The 25,537-nt window shown below is 38.3% G+C and overlaps 1 protein-coding gene across 3 annotated transcripts in view; it reads right to left on the bottom strand.

The window, feature by feature from the left end:
* The window catches only part of PTEN (phosphatase and tensin homolog), a 115,983-nt gene that overhangs the window by 70,515 nt on the left and 19,931 nt on the right, over positions 1 to 25,537 (bottom strand). For 2 of the 3 annotated variants that reach the window (XM_033215595.1, XM_033215585.1), the window contains exon 2: positions 14,779 to 14,863. The exons of the other annotated variant lie outside the window; for it this stretch is intronic. In XM_033215595.1, coding sequence (XP_033071486.1) covers positions 14,779 to 14,863 — 85 coding nt within the window. The remainder of the gene's footprint in view (positions 1 to 14,778; positions 14,864 to 25,537) is intronic. 3 annotated transcript variants of the gene reach the window in all.

The following is a 25,537-nucleotide window of genomic DNA, read 5'->3' as shown; positions in this document are numbered from 1 at the left end:
AAACAAAGCCGCTGGGAAGCTCGAACTGGGTGGAGCTCACAGCAGCTCAAGGAAGCCTGCCTGTCTCTGTAGACTCTACCTCTGCGGACAGCGCACAGCTGCAGTCCATTAGGGAAAGAGCGGGGGCGGTGCAGACGCGAACGACTCTGTCTGACAGCTTTGGGGAGAGCCGTGGATCTCCTAACGCGGAGGTTGAGATCCGAGAACGGACAGACTGCCTGCTCAGGTGGGTCCCTGACCCCTGAGTAGCCTAGCTGGGAGACATCCCCCACTAGGGGCAGTCTGACACCCCACACCTCACAGGGTGGAGTCACCCCTGAGAGGAAACTTCCAAAGGAAGAATCAGACAGGTACACTCGCTGTTCAGCAATATTCTATCTTCGGCAACCTCTGCTGCTGATACCCAGGCAAACAGGGTCTGGAGTGGACCTCAAGCAATCTCCAACAGACCAACAGACAGTCCTTCTGACTGTCAGACGGAAAACTATCAAACAGGAAGGACACCTATACCAAAACCCCATCCGTACGTCACCATCATCAAAGACCAGAGACAGATAAAACCACAAAGATGGGGAAGAAGCAGGGCAGAAAAGCTGGAAATTCAAAAAATAAGAGCGCATCTCCCCCTGCAAAGGAGCGCAGCCCATCGCCAGCAACGGATCAAAGCTGGTCAGAGAATGACTTTGACGAGATGAGAGAAGAAGGCTTCAGTCCATCAAACTCTCAGAGCTAAAGGAGGAATTACGTACCCAGCGCAAAGAAACTAAAAATCTTGAAAAAAAAGTGGAAGAATTGACAGCTAGACTAATTAATGCAGAGAAGATCATAAACGAAATGACAGAGATGAAAACCATGACACGAGAAATACGTGACAAATGCACAAGCTTCAGTAACCGACTCGATCAACTGGAAGAAAGAGTATCAGCGATTGAGGATCAAATGAATGAAATGAAGCGAGAAGAGAAACCAAAAGAAAAAAGAAGAAAAAGAAATGAACAAAGCCTGCAAGAAGTATGGGATTATGTAAAAAGACCAAATCTACGTCTGATTGGGGTGCCTGAAAGTGAGGGGGAAAATGGAACCAAGTTGGAAAACACTCTTCAGGATATCATCCAGGAGAACTTCCCCAACCTAGTAGGGCAGGCCAACATTCAAATTCAGGAAATACAGAGAACGCCACAAAGATACTCCTCCAGAAGAGCAACTCCAAGACACATAATTGCCAGATTCACCAAAGTTGAAATGAAGGAAAAAATCTTAAGGGCAGCCAGAGAGAAAGGTCGGGTTACCCACAAAGGGAAGCCCATCAGAATAACAGCAGACCTCTCGGCAGAAACTCTACAAGCCAGAAGAGAGTGGGGGCCAATATTCAACGTTCTTAAAGAAAAGAATTTTCAACCCAGAATTTCATATCCAGCCAAACTAAGCTTCATCAGTGAAGGAGAAATAAAATCCTTTACAGATAAGCAAATGCTTAGAGATTTTGTCACCACCAGGCCTGCCTTACAAGAGACCCTGAAGGAAGCCCTAAACATGGAAAGGAACAACCGGTACCAGCCATTGCAAAAACATGCCAAAATGTAAAGACCATCGAGGCTAGGAAGAAACTGCATCAACTAACGAGCAAAATAACCAGTTAATATCATAATGACAGGATCAAGTTCACACATAACAATATTAACCTTAAATGTCAATGGACTAAATGCTCCAATTAAAAGACACAGACTGGCAAACTGGATAAAGAGTCAAGACCCATCAGTCTGCTGTATTCAGGAGACCCATCTCACATGCAGAGACATACATAGGCTCAAAATAAAGGGATGGAGGAAGATCTACCAAGCAAATGGAGAACAAAAAAAAGCAGGGGTTGCAATCCTAGTCTCTGATAAAACAGACTTTAAACCATCAAAGATCAAAAGAGACAAGAAGGCCATTACATAATGGTAAAGGGATCAATTCAACAGGAAGAGCTAACTCTCCTAAATATATATGCACCCAATACAGGAGCACCCAGATTCATAAAGCAAGTCCTTAGAGACTTACAAAGAGACTTAGACTCCCATACAATAATAATGGGAGACTTCAACACTCCACTGTCAACATTAGACAGATCAACGAGACAGAAAGTTAACAAGGATATCCAGGAATTGAACTCATCTCTGCACCAAGCGGACCTAATAGACATCTATAGAACTCTCCACCCCAAATCAACAGAATATACATTCTTCTCAGCACCACATCGCACTTATTCCAAAATTGACCACATAATTGGAAGTAAAGCACTCCTCAGCAAATGTACAAGAACAGAAATTATAACAAACTGTCTCTCAGACCACAGTGCAATCAAACTAGAACTCAGGACTAAGAAACTCAATCAAAACCGCTCAACTACATGGAAACTGAACAACCTGCTCCTGAATGACTACTGGGTACATAACGAAATGAAAGCAGAAATAAAGATGTTCTTTGAAACCAATGAGAACAAAGATACAACATACCAGAATCTCTGGGACACATTTAAAGCAGTGTGTAGAGGGAAATTTATAGCACTAAATGCCACAAGAGAAAGCAGGAGAGATCTAAAATTGACACTCTAACATCACAATTAAAAGAACTAGAGAGGCAAGAGCAAACACATTCAAAAGCTAGCAGAAGGCAAGAAATAACTAAGATCAGAGCAGAACTGAAGGAGATAGAGACACAAAAAACCCTCCAAAAAATCAATGAATCCAGGAGTTGGTTTTTTGAAAAGATCAACAAAATTGACAGACCGCTAGCAAGACTAATAAAGAAGAAAAGAGAGAGGAATCAAATAGACGCAATAAAAAATGATAAAGGGGATATCACCACCGACCCCACAGAAATACAAACAACCATCAGAGAATACTATAAATGCCTCTACGCAAATCAACTAGAAAATCTAGAAGAAATGGATAATTTCCTGGACACTTACACTCTCCCAAGACTAAACCAGGAAGAAGTTGAATCCCTGAATAGACCAATAGCAGGCTCTGAAATTGAGGCAACAATTAATAGCCTACCCACCAAAAAAAGTCCAGGACCAGATGGATTCACAGCTGAATTCTACCAGAGGTACAAGGAGGAGCTGGTACCATTCCTTCTGAAACTATTCAATCAATAGAAAAAGAGGGAATCCTCCCTAACTCATTTTATGAGGCCAACATCATCCTGATACCAAAGCCTGGCAGAGACACAACAAAAAAAGAGAATTTTAGACCAATATCCCTGATGAACATCGATGCAAAAATCCTCAATAAAATACTGGCAAACCGGATTCAGCAGCACATCAAAAAGCTTATCCACCATGATCAAGTGGGCTTCATCCCTGGGATGCAAGGCTGGTTCAACATTCGCAAATCAATAAACGTAATCCAGCATATAAACAGAACCAAAGACAAGAACCACATGATTATCTCAATAGATGCAGAAAAGGCTTTTGACAAAATTCAACAGCCCTTTATGCTAAAAACGCTCAATAAATTTGGTATTGATGGAACGTACCTCAAAATAATAAGAGCTATTTATGACAAACCCACAGCTAATATCATACTGAATGGGCAAAAACTGGAAAAATTCCCTTTGAAAACTGGCACAAGACAGGGATGCCCTCTCTCACCACTCCTATTCAACATAGTGTTGGAAGTTCTGGCTAGGGCAATCAGGCAAGAGAAAGAAATCAAGGGTATCCAGTTAGGAAAAGAAGAAGTCAAATTGTCCCTGTTTGCAGATGACATGATTGTATATTTAGAAAACCCCATTGTCTCAGCCCAAAATCTCCTTAAGCTGATAAGCAACTTCAGCAAAGTCTCAGGATACAAAATTAATGTGCAAAAATCACAAGCATTCTTATACACCAGTAACAGACAAGCAGAGAGCCAAATCAGGAATGAACTTCCATTCACATTGCTTCAAAGAGAATAAAATACCTAGGAATCCAACTTACAAGGGATGTGAAGGAACTCTTCATGGAGAACTACAAACCGCTGCTCAACGAAATAAAAGAGGACACAATAAATGGAGAAAATATCATGCTCATAGATAGGAAGAATCAATATGGTGAAAATGGCCATATTGCCCAAGGTAATTTATAGATTCAATGCCATCCCCATCAAGCTACCAATGACTTTCTTCACAGAATTGGAAAAAACTACTTTAAAGTTCATATGGAACCAAAAAAGAGCCCACATTGCCAAGATAATCCTAAGCAAAAAAACAAAGCTGGAGTCATCACACTACCTGACTTCAAACTACACTACAAGGCTACAGTAACCAAAACAGCATGGTACTGGTACCAAAACAGAGATATAGACCAACAGAACAGAACAGAGGCTTCAGAAATACCACCACACGTCTACAACCATCTGATCTTTGACAAACCTGACAAAAACAAGAATGGGGGAAGTGTTCCCTATTTAATAAATGGTGCTGGGAAAACTGGCTAGCCATAAGTAGAAAGCTGAAACTGGATCCTTTCCTTAAACCTTACACAAAAATTAATTCAAGATGGATTAAAGACTTAAATGTTAAACCTAAAATCATAAAAACCCTAGAGGAAAACCTAGGCAATATCATTCAGGACATAGGCATGGGGAAGGACTTCATGATTAAAACACCGAAAGCAATGGCAACAAAAGCCAGAATTGACAAATGGGATCTAATTAAACTAAAGAGCTTCTGCACAGCAAAAGAACTACCATCAGAGTGAACAGACAACCCACAGAATGGGAGAAAATTTTTACAATCTACCCATTTGACAAAAGGGCTAATATCCAAATCTACAAAGAACTTAAATTTACAAGAAAAAAATCAGGGGGGGCGGAGCAAGATGGCCGAATAGGAACAGCTCCAGTCTCCAACTCCCAGCGCGAGCGACACAGAAGACCGGTGATTTCTGCATTTTCAACTGAGGTACTGGGGTCATCTCGCTAGGAGTGCCGGACAATCGGTGCTGGTCAGCTGCTGCAGCCTGACCAGCGTGAGCTGAAGCAGGGCGAGGCATCGCCTCACCTGGAAGCGCAAGGGGGAAAGGAATCCCTTTTTCCTAGCCAGGGGAACTGAGACACACAACACCTGGAAAATCGGGTAACTCCCACCCCAATACTGCGCTTTAAGGAAACAGGCACACCAGGAGAATATATCCCACACCTGGCCGGGAGGGTCCCACGCCACGGAGCCTCCCTCACTGCTAACACAGCCGTCTGCGGCGATCTATCCGCAAGGCAGCAGCGAGGCTGGGGGAGGGGCGCCCGCCATTGCTGAGGCTTAAGTAGGTAAACAAAGCCGCTGGGAAGCTCGAACTGGGTGGAGCTCACAGCAGCTCAAGGAAGCCTGCCTGTCTCTGTAGACTCTACCTCTGCGGACAGCGCACAGCTGCAGTCCATTAGGGAAAGAGCGGGGGCGGTGCAGACGCGAACGACTCTGTCTGACAGCTTTGGGGAGAGCCGTGGATCTCCTAACGCGGAGGTTGAGATCCGAGAACGGACAGACTGCCTGCTCAGGTGGGTCCCTGACCCCTGAGTAGCCTAGCTGGGAGACATCCCCCACTAGGGGCAGTCTGACACCCCACACCTCACAGGGTGGCGTCACCCCTGAGAGGAAACTTCCAAAGGAAGAATCAGACAGGTACACTCGCTGTTCAGCAATATTCTATCTTCGGCAACCTCTGCTGCTGATACCCAGGCAAACAGGGTCTGGAGTGGACCTCAAGCAATCTCCAACAGACCAACAGACAGTCCTTCTGACTGTCAGACGGAAAACTATCAAACAGGAAGGACACCTATACCAAAACCCCATCCGTACGTCACCATCATCAAAGTCTAGAGACAGATAAAACCACAAAGATGGGGAAGAAGCAGGGCAGAAAAGCTGGAAATTCAAAAAATAAGAGCGCATCTCCCCCTGCAAAGGAGCGCAGCCCATCGCCAGCAACGGATCAAAGCTGGTCAGAGAATGACTTTGACGAGATGAGAGAAGAAGGCTTCAGTCCATCAAACCTCTCAGAGCTAAAGGAGGAATTACGTACCCAGCGCAAAGAAACTAAAAATCTTGAAAAAAAAGTGGAAGAATTGACAGCTAGATTAATCAATGCAGAGAAGATCATAAACGAAATGACAGAGATGAAAACCATGACACGAGAAATACGTGACAAATGCACAAGCTTCAGTAACCGACTCGATCAACTGGAAGAAAGAGTATCAGCGATTGAGGATCAAATGAATGAAATGAAGCGAGAAGAGAAACCAAAAGAAAAAAGAAGAAAAAGAAATGAACAAAGCCTGCAAGAAGTATGGGATTATGTAAAAAGACCAAATCTACGTCTGATTGGGGTGCCGGAAAGTGAGGGGGAAAATGGAACCAAGTTGGAAAACACTCTTCAGGATATCATCCAGGAGAACTTCCCCAACCTAGTAGGGCAGGCCAACATTCAAATTCAGGAAATACAGAGAACGCCACAAAGATACTCCTCCAGAAGAGCAACTCCAAGACACATAATTGCCAGATTCACCAAAGTTGAAATGAAGGAAAAAATCCTAAGGGCAGCCAGAGAGAAAGGTCGGGTTACCCACAAAGGGAAGCCCATCAGAATAACAGCAGACCTCTCGGCAGAAACTCTACAAGCCAGAAGAGAGTGGGGGCCAATATTCAACGTTCTTAAAGAAAAGAATTTTCAACCCAGAATTTCATATCCAGCCAAACTAAGCTTCATCAGTGAAGGAGAAATAAAATCCTTACAGATAAGCAAATGCTTAGAGATTTTGTCACCACCAGGCCTGCCTTACAAGAGACCCTGAAGGAAGCCCTAAACATGGAAAGGAACAAGCGGTACCAGCCATTGCAAAAACATGCCAAAATGTAAAGACCATCGAGGCTAGGAAGAAACTGCATCAACTAACGAGCAAAATAACCAGTTAATATCATAATGACAGGATCAAGTTCACACATAACAATATTAACCTTAAATGTCAATGGACTAAATGCTCCAATTAAAAGACACAGACTGGCAAACTGGATCAAGAGTCAAGACCCATCAGTCTGCTGTATTCAGGAGACCCATCTCACATGCAGAGACATACATAGGCTCAAAATAAAGGGATGGAGGAAGATCTACCAAGCAAATGGAGAACAAAAAAAAGCAGGGGTTGCAATCCTAGTCTCTGATAAAACAGACTTTAAACCATCAAAGATCAAAAGAGACAAAGAAGGCCATTACATCATGGTAAAGGGATCAATTCAACAGGAAGAGCTAACTCTCCTAAATATATATGCACCCAATACAGGAGCACCCAGATTCATAAAGCAAGTCCTTAGAGACTTACAAAGAGACTTAGACTCCCATACAATAATAATGGGAGACTTCAACACTCCACTGTCAACATTAGACAGATCAACGAGACAGAAAGTTAACAAGGATATCCAAGAATTGAACTCATCTCTGCACCAAGCGGACCTAACAGACATCTATAGAACTCTCCACCCCAAATCAACAGAATATACATTCTTCTCAGCACCACATCGCACTTATTCCAAAACTGACCACATAATTGGAAGTAAAGCACTCCTCAGCAAATGTACAAGAACAGAAATTATAACAAACTGTCTCTCAGACCACAGTGCAATCAAACTAGAACTCAGGACTAAGAAACTCAATCAAAACCGCTCAACTACATGGAAACTGAACAACCTGCTCCTGAATGACTACTGGGTACATAACGAAATGAAAGCAGAAATAAAGATGTTCTTTGAAACCAATGAGAACAAAGATACAACATACCAGAATCTCTGGGACACATTTAAAGCAGTGTGTAGAGGGAAATTTATAGCACTAAATGCCCACAAGAGAAAGCAGGAGAGATCTAAAATTGACACTCTAACATCACAATTAAAAGAACTAGAGAGGCAAGAGCAAACACATTCAAAAGCTAGCAGAAGGCAAGAAATAACTAAGATCAGAGCAGAACTGAAGGAGATAGAGACACAAAAAACCCTCCAAAAAATCAATGAATCCAGGAGTTGGTTTTTTGAAAAGATCAACAAAATTGACAGACCGCTAGCTAGACTAATAAAGAAGAAAAGAGAGAGGAATCAAATAGATGCAATAAAAAATGATAAAGGGGATATCACCACCGACCCCACAGAAATACAAACAACCATCAGAGAATACTATAAATGCCTCTACGCAAATCAACTAGAAAATCTAGAAGAAATGGATAATTTCCTGGACACTTACACTCTCCCAAGACTAAACCAGGAAGAAGTTGAATCCCTGAATAGACCAATAGCAGGCTCTGAAATTGAGGCAACAATTAATAGCCTACCCACCAAAAAAAGTCCAGGACCAGATGGATTCACAGCTGAATTCTACCAGAGGTACAAGGAGGAGCTGGTACCATTCCTTCTGAAACTATTCCAATCAATAGAAAAAGAGGGAATCCTCCCTAACTCATTTTATGAGGCCAACATCATCCTGATACCAAAGCCTGGCAGAGACACAACAAAAAAAGAGAATTTTAGACCAATATCCCTGATGAACATCGATGCAAAAATCCTCAATAAAATACTGGCAAACCGGATTCAGCAGCACATCAAAAAGCTTATCCACCATGATCAAGTGGGCTTCATCCCTGGGATGCAAGGCTGGTTCAACATTCGCAAATCAATAAACGTAATCCAGCATATAAACAGAACCAAAGACAAGAACCACATGATTATCTCAATAGATGCAGAAAAGGCTTTTGACAAAATTCAACAGCCCTTTATGCTAAAAACGCTCAATAAATTTGGTATTGATGGAACGTACCTCAAAATAATAAGAGCTATTTATGACAAACCCACAGCTAATATCATACTGAATGGGCAAAAACTGGAAAAATTCCCTTTGAAAACTGGCACAAGACAGGGATGCCCTCTCTCACCACTCCTATTCAACATAGTGTTGGAAGTTCTGGCTAGGGCAATCAGGCAAGAGAAAGAAATCAAGGGTATCCAGTTAGGAAAAGAAGAAATCAAATTGTCCCTGTTTGCAGATGACATGATTGTATATTTAGAAAACCCCATTGTCTCAGCCCAAAATCTCAAGCTGATAAGCAACTTCAGCAAAGTCTCAGGATACAAAATAATGTGCAAAAATCACAAGCATTCTTATACACCAGTAACAGACAAGCAGAGAGCCAAATCAGGAATGAACTTCCATTCACAATTGCTTCAAAGAGAATCAAATACCTAGGAATCCAGCTTACAAGGGATGTAAAGGACCTCTTCAAGGAGAACTACAAACCACTGCTCAGTGAAATCAAAGAGGACACAAACAAATGGAAGAACATACCATGCTCATGGATAGGAAGAATCAATATCGTGAAAATGGCCATACTGCCCAAGGTGATTTATAGATTCAATGCCATCCCCATCAAGCTACCAATGACTTTCTTCACAGAATTGGAAAAAACGGCTTTAAAGTTCATATGGAACCAAAAAAGAGCCCGCATTGCCAAGACAATCCTAAGTCAAAAGGACAAAGCTGGAGGCGTCACGCTACCTGACTTCAAACTATACTACAAGGCTACAGTAACCAAAACAGCATGGTACTGGTACCACAACAGAGATATAGACCAATGGAACAGAACAGAGTCCTCAGAAATAATACTACACATCTACAGCCATCTGATCTTTGACAAACCTGAGAGAAACAAGAAATGGGGAAAGGATTCCCTATTTAATAAATGGTGCTGGGAAAATTGGCTAGCCATAAGTAGAAAGCTGAAACTGGATCCTTTCCTTACCCCTTATACGAAGATTAATTCAAGATGGATTAGAGACTTAAATGTTAGACCTAATACCATAAAAACCCTAGAAGAAAATCTAGGTAGTACCATTCAGGACATAGGCATGGGCAAGGACTTCATGTCTAAAACACCAAAAGCAACGGCAGCAAAAGCAAAAATTGACACATGGGATCTAATTAAACTAAAGAGCTTTTGCACAGCTAAAGAAACTACCATCAGAGTGAACAGGCAACCTACAGAATGGGAAAAAATTTTTGCAACCTACTCATCTGACAAAGGGCTAATATCCAGAATCTACAAAGAACTCAAACAAATTTACAAGAAAAAAACAAACAACCCCATCAAAAAGTGGGGAAAGGATATGAACAGACATTTCTCAAAAGAAGACATCCATACAGCCAACAGACACATGAAAAAATGCTCATCATCACTGGCCATCAGAGAAATGCAAATCAAAACCACAATGAGATACCATCTCACACCAGTTAGAATGGCAATCATTAAGAAGTCAGGAAACAACAGGTGTTGGAGAGGATGTGGAGAAATAGGAACACTTTTACACTGTTGGTGGGATTGTAAACTAGTTCAACCATTATGGAAAACAGTATGGCGATTCCTCAAGGATCTAGAACTAGATGTACCATATGACCCAGCCATCCCACTACTGGGTATATACCCAAAGGATTATAAATTACTCTACTACAAAGATACATGCACACGTATGTTTATTGCGGCACTATTCACAATAGCAAAGACTTGGAATCAACCCAAATGTCCATCTGTGACAGACTGGATTAAGAAAATGTGGCACATATACACCATGGAATACTATGCAGCCATCAAAAAGGATGAGTTTGCGTCCTTTGTAGGGACATGGATGCAGCTGGAAACCATCATTCTTAGCAAACTATCACAAGAACAGAAAACCAAACACCGCATGTTCTCACTCATAGGTGGGAACTGAACAATGAGATCACATGGACTCGGGAAGGGGAACATCACACACTGGGGCCTATCATGGGGAGGGGGGAGGAGGGAGGGATTGCATTGGGGAGTTATACATGATATAAACGTCATGCACATGTACCCTAGAACTTAAAGTATAATAAAAAAAAATAATAATAAATAAAATTAAACATAAAAAAAAAAGAAAAAATCAAACACCATCAAAAAGTGGGTAAATGATTTGAACAGACACTTTTCAAAAGAAGACATTTATGCAGCCAACAGACACATGAAAAAATGCTCATCATCACTGGCCATCAGAGAAATGCAAATGAAAACCACAATGAGATACCATCTCACACCAGTTAGAATGGTGATCATTAAAAGGTCAGGCAACAACAGGTGCTGGAGAGGATGTGGAGAAAGAGGAATGCTTTTACACTGTTGGTGGGAGTGTAAACTAGTTCAAGCATTGTGGAAGACAATGTGGTGATTCCTCAAGGATTTAGAACTAGAAATACCATTTGACCCAGTCATCCCATTACTGGGTATATACCCAAAGGATTATAAATCATGCTACTATAAAGACACATGCACACATATGTTTACTGTGGCACTATACACAATAGCGAAGACTTGGAACCAACCCAAATGTCCATCAATGATAGAATAGATTAAGAAAATGTGGCAAATATACACCATGGAATACTATGCAGCCATAAAAAAGGATGAGTTTCATGTCCTTTGTAGGGACATGGATGAAGCTGGAAACCATCATTCTGAGCCAACTATTGCAAGGAGAGAAAACCAAACACTGCATGTTCTCATTCACAGGTGGGAACTGAACAATGAGAACACTTGGACACAGGGCGGGAAACATCACACACCGGGGTCTGTCGTGGGATGGGGGGATGGGAGAGGGATAACACTGGGAGAAATACCTAATGTAAATGATGAGTTAATGGATGCAGCAAACCAACATGGCACATGTATACATAGGTAACAAATCTGTAAGTTGTGTACATGTACCCTAGAACTTAAAGTATAATAAAAAAAAATTAACATGCGTATTACAGAATAATCAAGTATCTGAATAAAACAATGTTTCATATTACCAAAAAAAAAAAAAAATACTGAGCAATGTAAGCCTGAAAGCATTTGCAATCTAAGTTTATTTTAGTCAAAGCAATGATGTAGTACAACAATAACAAAGTCTAATCTCTGCAGAGTATTTTCTGTTTGGGAAAAAATCACAGGAACAAATATGCAGTAAGAGAGAAAAGGATAATTTTAAATATTCTTTGGGCATTCTAATAGAGAGGGCAAAGAAAAATCCAACTGAAAATACTTTTGTTACAGAAAAATTAAGTATACAAAAGTTTTAAAAACACTTTTCATTGTGACACTATCATCTTTGAACCAAAAAAGGAATCACTACTGATTACTAATATCCTCAATATAATGTAAACCAATCAAGGAAATTACTCACTTAGGTACTAGGGACAGCCATTCTCTTGGAAACTTTAATCCTAACAGACAAACTACTTAGGAATTATTTATTTCCATTTTAGTTGATAGAAAGAAAAAAAAACCCTTAATTTCTGGTCACTGTTCATCCTTTCTCTCATAAAAGAAGAGGAGGGGCCTGGGCAATAGAGGCTATCAAAGCTTTCTCAAAAAAGAATGAGACAAAAGGAAACAAGGACAGCAAAGCTATTATATTCAGCAGATAATTCTTCATGTTGACAGGTTATCAATAGTATGAGGTGACAAGATCCACTGGCTAAGGAACCACTGGCTAAATATTAATGTGGATACACAAAACTTTTTTTTTCAGAAATAGCAGATTTGAAGAAATCATACAGTTAGACAAAACAAACTAGATATATTGTGAAGCTAGATACAATAAACCTCAGCCTTGATTACTAATTACAAACTGAATATGTGAATCTTTTCATTCAGAGGCATAAAGAGTTATGAATCAAACAGAAGGACCAAAATGCTTCCCAGCAAAGTATTTTCTTGGTGAAGTTACTGCAATCTAAGGTTTGATAATCAGCTGTACAGGAACTTTATCAGTAACCTAAAAGATGATCAATCAGCCTCAGTGACTAATGACACTCAGAAGAGACCAACGTAAAAACTAGCACACCAGATTAATTTACCACAAAGATAGTCTCACTATAATCAGAAAACCTGCCCTCTATTCAGAGTGCTCACTCTTTTTTGGTATGAGTACTAAACTGGCTGGGTTGAATTAGTGCTTAGTTGAATACAGAATTAATGTGAAGTAGGTCATCTTGTGGGATATATCATGCGGGCCATAAAGAGGCCTGATAAACACTTCTGTATCATAGCAGAGAATACATGTCTGGTGACTGTACTGCTTGTTTCCCAGATTCACCATCTTCCTTAATTCAAAATGTATCTATCTGTTTCTTCTTTCTATGGCTCATTGCTTTTTCTTTAGAAGTGTTATCACAAGCTATATCAACCTGCTGTTCCCATCAGCTTGCAATGTTAAGCATCCTTCTACTGTGCCCTGCCTAACTATGAGAAGATAAATTCATTTCTCTATTTTCAGCTTCTTAAACAGTCCTTCTGGCATCCCTATATATTGGCTATAATTCTGATAGAAACTATAAAAACTAGGGGGATTTTTTTTGTAGTTTTTACAGGTACAAAAATTTGATTTTGCATATATTACAAAATTCTAAATGAATATAACTCAATACTACAAAAAATTGTAAATCTACTGTGGTTCAAAGCAAGTTGCTAAAACTTATAGCTAGCTCATAAAAGAATGTAGGTTGTCTCATATACTTAAACACAACTATTATAAAAGGAGTCTATATCTGCATAACGCTTTATAAGTTACAAGGTACTTTCCCACCCATTTTAACATCTAATTGTCATAATCACCAAGTATTTAAACTGAAAGTCTCCAGGAAAGATACTAATGAAAGAGTGTAAAGGAAATAATCCAGAATTTCAACTTTTTTTTTTAAGAGATGAGTTCTCGCTGTGTTAACCAGACTGGCCTCTACCCTCTACCTGGGGGTTCAAGCCAAGTGATCCTCCCACCTCAGCCTCCCAAGTAGCTGGAACCTGAGGAGCACATCACAATGTCTGGCTTGAAATTTTAACTTTTAAAGCCATTAAGTTTCCTACTGACAATTTACAGTTGGTTTATTAATACACATATGTTTTTGCTCTGAAATGAAAAAATATGTTAAGAATATTTGCACATCAGACGTGAATTCCTTCTTTCATAAATTACGCCACAAATTCTCAAGGTTCCTACTGACAATTTACAGTTAATTTATTCATAGATATATATTTTCGCTCTGAAATTAGACAATATGTTAAGACTATTTGTACATCAGACATGAATTCCTCCTTTCATAAAATATGCCACAAATTCTTAAGACTGTATATTTTAAAAGTAATATTTACATGGGTCTTGAGAATTGTTCTAAACTAAATGATAATTACACTTAGAATATTATGCAAAATTATAAAACTGATTAGCCTTGGTACACCCAGCGATTCCTTTCTATATCTCTTGTAACAACCAAATACTTCTTCAGGTACTTGGTATACTTATGCACAGTCGTACCTTAAAGTTTGGTCTACATAAAAATCAGTATTAGTCATCTACATCTTAATGTGAATAAATTTAACTGAATAAATCCACTCTAGGATTTCAAGCCTAATCCCCAATTATGAAATAAGACAACAATCACACTGTAATGGAATTCAGGCATTAAACCTGGTGACAGGCATTTTATGGAGTCTAGGAAATGATATCACCTAAGTACCTGATTATGTATAAGGTCAGTTCTTATCAAATGAACTGTATCCCACTGAAGTCCATTAGGTACAGTAAGCCAAAAAATGATTATAGAGCACTACAATAACAAAGTTTACATCACAAAGTATCTTTTTCTGTGGTTTAGAAATCTTTTCTAAATGAAAATACAACATGAATATAAACATCAATATTTGAAATAGAAAATCAAAGCATTCTTACCTTACTACATCATCAATATTGTTCCTGTATACGCCTTCAAGTCTTTCTGCAGGAAATCCCATAGCAATAATGTTTGGATAAATATCTGAGTACTTTAGTTAAGGAAAGAAATATCTGAAATATGCAGCAATTAAACTAAAAGTATACATTTTAAAACATTAGCTAGTTATGAAAAGAAAGCTTTCCTCACCATAGTTGGAGTAATAAAAGGTGGTCAATGTATTTATGTATAACCATTTATGTGTAATACTGGTAAAGATAAAAGGTAACTTCCATATTTACAGTATTCAGGTATATGAGAAAAACAGAAAACTCGTGCTTTATAAATCACAGAACTAAAGTACTTTAGGTCAAAAATCAAAAATCAAAACAAAACCCCAAAATCTGCACCTGCCTGAAAAGACAAGAGTTCAACTTCTAATTTTTCATGGCTAAAAATTAAGGCAACATGTTGTAGAAAAAAGAAGACACGGTGAAAATCTGAAAGTCAGAATTAAGAGCTGGTTATGTCTCTAACTAGTTGTGTAATTTGGACAAGTTACTTAACCTTTCTAGATCGCAATTTCATATTCTACATAATTAGACTCAAAGAGATTACTACTAAGGTTTCTTCCAGCCCTTGCTATCTATGACTTGATAATACTGAAGTAGAAACTTTATTTATTATTCTTACTTTCAATCAAACTACAGTTGGCCAATGAATAAAACCGGTTTCAGCTGTGTGGGACCACTTGTACGTGGACCTTCTTCTACCTCTGCCACCCATGAGACAGCAAGTCTGACCTTTCCACTCTCTCCTACTCCTCGGCCTACTCAAAGTGAAGGCAGTGAGAATGAAGACCCTTATGATGATCCACTTCCACTTAATGAACAGTAAGTATATTTTCTCTTCTTTATGATTTTAATATTTTTCTGTAGCTTATTATACAAATATGCTAACACATATATAAAATATATATTAATGAACATCATGTTATCAGTAAAATTTCCAGTCAACTATAGGCTAAATATTAATAGTTAAGTTTTGGGGGGGCCAAAAGTTACATGTGAAGTTTCAACTGCACAGGGCCAGGTGCCTATACCCTTTATGTCGTTGAAGGGTCAACTGTCATGGATATTTAGCATGCCCATTATAGTCAATTACGTTACAGACTATAGCCAGCATAAAAACAAACCTCTACACTCAAGAGCCATTTATAAACTACAAAAATCATCAACACTCTACACTTTTATGATTCTTACCCACTCATCACAACAGCTCTCATTTTTTGAGCTACATCAACCTAATCTCATGATTTTCTGACAGACTTTTCACACCAGTGCAGCCAATAATCTGCCTAATGCCTCCTTTTAAGACCAACTCCAATAATCTCTGCCCACTTCCTTCCGGACTCATTTATCTTCCAAATAAAATTCAAAGTTGACCTAATCCAATGCCCTTTTCTAGGTGTTTTTCTTTCTGCTGCTTTCACATTATTGAGTTGATTTCAGTAGTATTTTCATTCCAAAAATAATTATCGAGTTACTTAAAGCTATTTTTTTAATAGTATAGTTTAAGAAAAGGTTATATGTATACTATATGCTCTATCTGTAAGGTAACTGTGCTAACTGGAGAGATCTACAGAATATTTTAAGGAAAAAAAAACTGCCCAATAGAGTATATAGGGTGTATCTTTTGTATAGGGATGGCAAAAAGAATGTTAACACATATATTTGCTTGAATGTCGACATCCTCAATACACGTACGCATGCCTGAGTGATAAATGAGAAACTAATAAAAATGGATGCTTCATAGAGAAAGGGAAGGGGAAAAGCATAGCAAGAACAGGTAGCAGCAGGACTCCTGTGATATAAAGAAAAAAAGACTTATAATCTCATACATTGAACATTGCTAGAAACAAAACTGATTAAATGTCAAATTGGCACCCAGGGTTTTGTTACAAGGGCTATTTGGACACTGCACTTTTATTACACTTCTTGATAGGAACTATTCTAAACAAAATAAAAACTAGGAAGAAACTTCACATTTCTTTTGGTAGTTTTACCGATTCCAGTAATATCATTATTGATATCCTCAAACTATTTCCTTTCCTTTTTTTTTTTTTAAATAGAGTTCAGGTCTCATGATGTGGCACAGGCTGGTCTCAAACTCCTGGGCTCAAGCCATCCTCCCACCTTGACTTCCCAAAGTGCCAGGATTACATGCATGAGCCACTACATAAAGCCTCCTCAAACTATCTTTTTTTTTTTTTCCTTCCCCTGAAACAGGGTCTCCCTTTGTCACCCAGGCTAGAGTGTGGTGGCATGATCATGGCTCACTACAGCCTTGACCTCCTGGGCTCAGGTGATCCTCCCATCTCAGCCTCCTGAGTAGCTGGGAATACAACCACATGCCACCATGCCCAGCTAATGTTTTGTAAAGACAAGGTTTCATCGTGCTGCCCAGGTTGGTCTTGAACTCCAGAGCTCAAACAATCCACCTGCCTCAACCTCCCAAAGTGCTAGGATTACAGCGTGAGCCACCGCAGCAGGACTATTTTCTTTATATTATAGAAATAAGCAAAGAAGTTATGCTAATGACTTTAAGGTTCATAATTATAAGTGTAAGAAAACAGAGATAATATTGTAAAATCAAGAAATCACGTAAAAAACTAAAAATATCAGTATGAATTCATGTCTGTAAAAATCTGTTTTCTAGGTTTTTTCTCTGAAATGGCCTAAAAGCAACATCACTATAGCAGTAATAAATATTCCTAGAACACAGATTTTTCATCTCTAATACTATAATAAACTAAAAGGTACCAAACTCCTTGGAAAAAGAGTTAATGCCAACTCTGGAGTAGGGAAGGTACAGGTGAGTCTGGGATACCTTTTCATTCCAAGAGAACAAGGAAGGCTTATAGAGATTAATGGCCTATATCAAATGGACATAGGAGGTGGTATAAAGGTCCAAATGACTAGCTGTGACAATCTGAGCATCAAAGAAAACATTTAAATGGTAGTATATTAAAACACTGAATTAAATAAAAGTCCTTGAGTCTGTAAAGACACTCAAAAGAAAAAAGTTAAGGCCAGATATTGTGGGTCACGTCAATAATCCTAGCACTTTGAGAGGCTGAGGTGGGTGGATTCCTTCAGCCCAGGAGTTTGAGACCAGCCTGGGCAATATGGCAAAACCCCATTTCTACAAAAAAAAAAAAAAAATGGCTGGCTGTGGTGGTGTACACCTTTAGTCCCAGGCTGAGATGGGAGAATCACCTGAGCCCAGGGAGATTGAGGCTTTGGTGTACCATGATTGCACCACTGCACTCCAGCCTGGGCAACAGAGTAAGACCCTATCTCAAAAAAAAGTTAAAACAACTAAAAACACTCTTTTCATTTATCACCTTTTGAGGTGGTTAATGGAATAGTTCTTCACTTTGAAAAATGGTAAAGAGAGAGATTTAAGTATTTATTTTGTCTTTCCTATAGAGACTGTATTTAAAGACAACTAAAAAGTCCCATTTCACAAGTTCTATCTTACCAAAAAAATCAATTAATAATGTAAAAGAATAGAATTTAAAGTCTTATTTTGCAAACCCTAATGAAATTACTGATATACTCAAAGATCAACAAATGGTGTTAAACCAATAGGTGAGTGGTTGATGAGAAAATCAACTTTCCTACAGCGCCAAAATACTACTACCCAAAATACTTTCTAATGTAAAGAGATAAATATAATTGAACAATGGGCAGAAAAGACTGTCATGGTCCAATTTCAGTGGCCATCTTCTCATCATGAATCAAGTAAAGATCATGTAACTTCTGATATGCAATACAAAGGCACAGTATCATCTTTGATAGTTAAGGATCTTCAACTCAAATCCACTAAGGATTCAGATATAAATTTTAATTTATAGGAAATACATAGGATAAACCAAGCTAAATGACACTATGAGACAGCAAACTCGACAAATTCAGAAAATTGGTAGGACATGACCCATTCTCTCCTTCAACAAGCCAGTATCTTTTAAGAAAAAAAAAAAGGTGGGGGTGGGTGAGAGGTGGGGGAAGCGGGAGGATGGGTTGCTGCCCTTAATTTTTAAAGATACAAGGTTCTTATCAGTCAATTTCATAGGTGCAATGCTGGCCTGGATATTGTTTTAGCCAAACCAGCCATAAAGGACATTTTTGAGCTAATTGGAAAAATTTTAATGTGATCCGGGCATTATATAAGATTAAAAGTTACTGAAATGGAAAAGTAGATGTAAATGACTAAAAAGGGTAGGTTTCAAAACAGAATGTACAATGTAATACCATTTGGATAAAAGAATACATATACATATCCATATAGACATATATAGACAAAAGATTATAAACTAAAGTACTGAAAGTAATATGTAGGTGGTGGCATGTATATTTTTTCTCATATTTGCTTGTTTTGTATTTTCTATTTTTGCCACAATGTACCTGTACTGTTTCTGTAACAAATTTTTAAAATTAGATGTTTTATAATTATCTGAGTCTATTTACTAATTGCCATGACAAAATGCTGTCTTGCCCTGTATGACTTAGAAAAAGCTCTGTATGCATTTTTTAATGCCAAATTTCTACCCAAAAATTATACTAATAAAAACATGTAAGATTTAAATAACATTTACTACGTCCCAAGAACATTTTTTGTCTCTTTAGGAACATGTAAATTCACCCTCAGCCTCAAAGCATTTTTATTATAAAGATTCTAAAAGAAAACTATCAGGATTATCATTTTAACATCACAAATATTTGCTGTCATCTACTATTCTCACATAAGAAAGCTGTCCCAACTCTTAGCCAATCTCCGACAGTTTTTTTAAAAATTAAGGAAAAGGAATTTTAAAAATAAGAAGAAGAAAGCAGCCCCACTTAAAAATGTAGCTGTTGTTCAATTATCAAAATGTATTGGGATATTATATCCATTCACTGAAAAAAAAAAAAAAAAAAGAAAGCAGAAGACAGCAGAGGCCTAAAGTGAAATAATCTTTTTTTTTTTTTTTGAGATGGAGTCTCCCTCCATCTCCCAGGCAGGAGTGCAGTGGCGCGATCTCGGCTCACTGCAAACTCCGCCTCCCGGTTTCACGCCATTTTCCTGCCTCAGCCTCCCGAGTAGCTGGGACTACAAGTGCCCACGACTGCGCCCAGCTAATTATTTGTAGTTTTAGTAGAGACGGGGTTTCACCATGTTAGCTGGGATGGTCTTGATCTCCTGACCTCATGATCCGCCCGCCTCGGCCTCCCAAAATGCTGGGATTACAGGCGTGAGCCACCACGCCCCACCGTGAAATAATCTTAATTGAATAATCTCAACTCCACCTTAGAAGACAAATGTAAGAAAATGGAAGACATCAGAAAAAATACGGCACCAGAAGCAGCAGCAGGAAACCCCAAGTGGTTACAGCTACCAATACTCTGGAATTCCTATTCAAAATTACAAATATATTTTGGTCAAAAAATATAAATTCAAATCATCTTTTTTTAAATACAACTAAGAATATTTTATTAAAAGAAACAATTATTAGCACTAACAACCTTACCTAACCTAAACCATTAATTTCAGTGAGAATATTATTAAGATTTTTATCCTTATAGAAATGCACAGAAGTACAAAGCCCCTCCCTTGAAATGTGGTCATTCTAACGAGGGCTAAACTTGAATTTATCCTTGCACTATAAATACTAATTAGTAATTAGTATTTATTTTATTAATAATTAGCATTTATTGCCAGCCTGGGAGAACTTCAGACTGATGTCTATTTTTTGCTGCTATACAATACCACAGACGGGGTAATTCATAAAGAAAAGAAGTTTATTTCACTCACAGTTCTAGAAGCTGAGAAGTCTAAGATCAAGGGGCTGCATCTGGTGAGGGTCTTCTGGATGCATCATAACATGGTAGAAGGCATCACATGGCAAAAGAGGGCATGAGCACATGATAGAGAAAAAGGGGGCCAAACTCCAGAGATAACTAACCCACACCTGCAATAATGGCATTAATCCATTAATGAAGGCAAAGCTCTTATGACCTAATCACTTCTGAAAGGTTCCACCTCTTTATAATGCCACATGGCAATGAAGTTTCAACATGAGTTTTGAAGGAAATATCCAAAGCATAGCATTCTGCCCCTGGGTCCCAAAACTCATGTCCTTCTCACCTACAAAATACATTCGTTTCATCCCAATAGACCCTGGGAAGCCCCACCTCCATGGCTTTGCTGGACTGAGCCCATGCAGCTTTCACAGGTTAGAGTCTCAAGCTTCAAGTTCTCCCAGGCTCGCACTGCATACCAGTAGCTCTACAGTTCTGAAGCCTCCGTGGTGGCCTGCTGCCATGGCTCCATTATGCAATGCCCTAGCAGGTACCCTTTGTACTGACTCCAACCCCACATTTCCACTCTGTAGAGGCTCGGAGTCTGTGACAAGTCTCTCCCAGACTATCCCCATCATCCTCTGAAGTCCTGGTGGTGGTAGCCATGTCTCCTACAGCTCTTTCATCCTGTGAGCCTGCAGAATTAGCACCATATAGACGCTGCCAAGTTGAGTAATCAGCAGTAGCCTAAGCCACACCTGGGCCCCTCTGAACCAGACCTAGGACAGCCAAGGCCCACTGGGCTGAAATATGGGGAGCTGAGGTAGTCCTGGGCAGCAAGCTTGTGAAGGACCACCTGAGCCACAAACCATTCTGCCCTCCTAGAGCTCTGGGCCTGTGATGGGGCAGGCAGCCTCAAAGATCTCCAAAATGTCTTTGGGGTCTTTTTCCACTGTCTTGAGAAATAGCCTGGCTCTCTTCTAGGCATATTAATTTCTTTAGCAAATGGTTCCTGGGCCACACCCTTAGTTTGCTCTCCTAAACATACCTTTTACATTCTTTACTATGGCCAGGCTGCAATTTTTCCAAGTATTTCCATTCTGCCTCTCTTTTAATTATAAATTCTGTCTTCAAGTCATTCCCTTTCCCCAGCTTAGTTTAAGTGGTTAAAAGTAGCCATCCAGTAGCCTGAATGCTCTACTGCTTAGTTATTTCTTCTGCAGCATAACCTAGTTCATCACTCTTAAATTCTGCATTCCGTAAAGTCCTAGGACATGAACATAATTTCACCAAGTACTTTGCAACTATTTAACAAGGATGGCCTTTACTCCAGTTTCCAGTATCTTGTTCTTCACTTCTGAGATCACATCAGAATGACCTTTACCATTTACAGTTCTACCAACATTTGATCACGACAACTTAAATAGTCTCTAAGAAGTTTCAGACTTTCCCTATAGCTCTCTTCTTCTGAATCCTCATCAGAATTGTCCTTAATGCTCTATTCACAGCAATACAGGCTTTTTCTAGCCTGTTTATCCAAACTCTTCCATCCTTCTCTACCCAGAACCCAAGCCATTTGCACATTTTCAGGTATTTGTTATGGCAACAATCACACTCTTGCTACCAGTTTTCTTAGTAAGTTTTATGTTGCATTACTAGAATACCACACAACAGGTAGTTTAGAATGAACAGAAATGTATTTGGCTCACGGTTCTGGAGATTGGGAAGTCCAAGAGCATGGCATCAGCATCTGGCAAGGATCTTTGTGTTGAGTTACCACATGGCAGGAGGTAAGGAAGCACGTGAGACAGAGGTCAAACTCCCAAGATAACTCATTCACTACCATGCAAACAGCATTAATCCATTCATAAGGATAGAGATCCCATTACCTAATCACCTCTCAAAGGTCCCATTTCTTAACACCATCACAATGGCAATTAAATTTCAACATGAGTTTTGTAAGAGACATTCAAAGCGTAGTAGCAAAGGTTGCAAAGGATTTAACTCATTTCAGACAAGTCTATAAATACATATAAATGGGTGTTACATAATCATTAAAGTAAACTCAGCTGGCCCCTCCTTCATTCACATAATCATTCAAACATATATTGAACGTTTTGTACAAGGGGCACTGAGAATATAAGGCAAAGTAAGCAAAGACTACTGTCCTCAAGGCTTTCCTATTCTATTAGGGAAGACAGACACACAGACCTATAATTGTGCCAAAGGCCCAATTATATAAAAAATAAGATAGCTTAAGAGTTAAAGAGGGAAGGATTAATTCTGTGGGGACACAGATAAAGCTTCACCAAGTAGGTAATATATTAGATAATCCTCAAGAGTTAAGTCAGAAATCAGTAAACAGAGGAAGAAACAAGAGCAGTTAGAACATTCCAAGCAAAGGCTAAAGTAGACATCTGGAAATACATAAAATATTCAGCAAAAAGCAAGCAGTCCAGTGAAGCTTACACACAAAGCAACATGGAGAAGGCAGGACTGACAAGGTAAGGTCCAGCTTTAAGGATGCCATGGCAGCAAATTCAATTTAATCAGACAGATAAGGAGTCAAAGACCAGGATCAACATGGAAGCCTTTGCAGAGCAAGTCTTGTTCATGATCTATTTATTCCTTTAAATGGAGTCTAGGAATTCAATCTTTTTAAGGTTTCATTTTCTTCAAATTCTCACCTTCCTTACTCATAAAGTTTGATATTTCACCCAAGACATTGGTATCCATAAGTTAGAAAGATGTAGACAACCAGTACCTGTTAAGTATCATGTGCCAGACAGTATGCCAAATATATTCTTATTTAATCCTAACAATCCTAAATAGTATTACATTTCACAGACAGAGAAATTGAGAGTCAAAAAGACTCAGTAATTTGCCCAAGTTAGTAAGTAGTAAGTTATAATTTGAACCCAGATTATATACGAAGCTCCAAACCCCAAGCGTTTTACACCATACTGCCCGACAAGAGGAGGTTAAGGTTTTTCTATTTCCAAATAAAAATATAAAACTTTCAAAGGAAACAGGTTCAAATAAAAGTGATTTACTAACCTGTAATTACATTTACTAATAAAATGTTAAAACTGAAAAAATTCCAAAAGACAGTATATCTACTGACATTTCCAAAAGGGATCCAGCAACTACCTAAACAAGCACCGAATCTTGAGGCAAATATTTCTTATACCACAAATTACACAAATAAACAAAATCTTTCTAATATACATTTATACTTCTCCATATGTTATAAAATTTGGCACACTTTTAGAAAAACTAAACAACATAAGAACTGAGGAATACACATATATATAATGATTTCTGATAGAAAACAGCCTTAACCTACACTTAGCTGATATTCTTCTGAATGAGTGTTTAAAATGAAATTTACATATAATGACGTAAGTATTAAGCATAAAGATTTATAACAACCAGGTAACCAGAGGAAGATGAGTATTTCTGACATCTAGAGATATACTTGCAGGCAATATGGCATAATGGTTAATAACATACAGTCTAGAACCAACTTGCTGGGACTTGAACTCCAGCTTCACTTATTGTGTCACCTTAGGCAAAATACATACTCTTTCTGTGCCTGCTTCCTAAGTAGAATAGGGCTAGTAAAGGTACCTATCATATAAGGTTGCTATGAGGATTAAATGAGCTAATACATGAACAATGCTTAAAACATAGTGATAGCTGTCTCTCAATTGAACAAATGGTAATGCCTTATCCCATAAGACCCCACTGTAACTACTTTTCTTTCAATGACAGTGACTTGTGGAATAACCTAATCTTTCTAAAGAACATCAAAGCTTAACAAAAAGTTTTACTCTTTGAAATCCTTAATGTATCAATTTGCCTTTTAAGTATTTATATTATTGTAACTTAAGAACATATCTAATATACAATCCCAAAAGAAAAACATAGCATGTCTGAGTTTTAGATTTGGGAACACTAAATTTTCAGTGTGTGTGTGTGTGTGTGTGTGTGTGTGTGTGTTTTGCTTATTTGTAATTTCTAATATTTCTATGATGATTACAAAGTACTTATGTAATTTAAAAAATGTCATACGCAAGCATACATATGTATCCCTTATGATGAGTGTCATCTTTTTATTTTATCAAATATGAATTTATAGTTAGCTATTATTCCTGGGTTAATAAACTAACATTTAGGTTTAAAATAGAGCATATGATTTTTACTATTTTAAAAGTAAACAGGGCCAATATAGGAAATGCAAGAGATAAATATAAAAGATATTAACACAAATCTAGTACTCAATTGTAGTATCTTTTACACTTCTTAGATTTATATTTCTGTATAACTAATTTTTGATGGAAATAAAAATGTTGGTTACATAGTGATAACTGTATTATAAATACAGTATATCCTATTACATTTTTCAAAAGTTTATTATATTTTCCCGATACAAAACTTGGGAAAACAATTTTAAATGACAATATAATATTATATTGATGGGTGTACCATGGGTTAATGAACCATTTTACTACTGTTGGACATTTAACTAGTTCAAAATTTTTAGGTATTATGACAAACATTGCAACAAACACCTCTATGTTTATGTCTTTTTAATGTTAGTGGTCATTTACTTAGGAATCAGGCTACCCGTGTTCAAATCCCAGTTCTAATACATGGGCAAGTTACTTAGCCTCTCTAAACATCACTTTCCCCATCTTTAAATGGGAATATTTCTAGTATGAACTACATAGGGTTGTTGTGTTGAGGATTAAATGAGTCCAATGTATATAAAGCACATAATAAGCACTCAATATATACTAGCGATATTTCCCGAATTATTAAAAAATTATTTTTCTCATATCAGTGATTACTGTATATACAATATACAGTATATTTCTGTACATATAGAAATGCATACATGGTACTAGCTATTTTGCCTAAGTTGGATGGTTAC

The sequence above is a fragment of the Trachypithecus francoisi genome, unplaced genomic scaffold (genome assembly GCF_009764315.1).
Source record: "Trachypithecus francoisi isolate TF-2019V2 unplaced genomic scaffold, Tfra_2.0 Contig00586, whole genome shotgun sequence".
In the NCBI taxonomy this organism is placed as follows: Eukaryota; Metazoa; Chordata; class Mammalia; order Primates; family Cercopithecidae; genus Trachypithecus; species Trachypithecus francoisi.
This window is presented reverse-complemented; position numbering and strand designations above follow the sequence as displayed.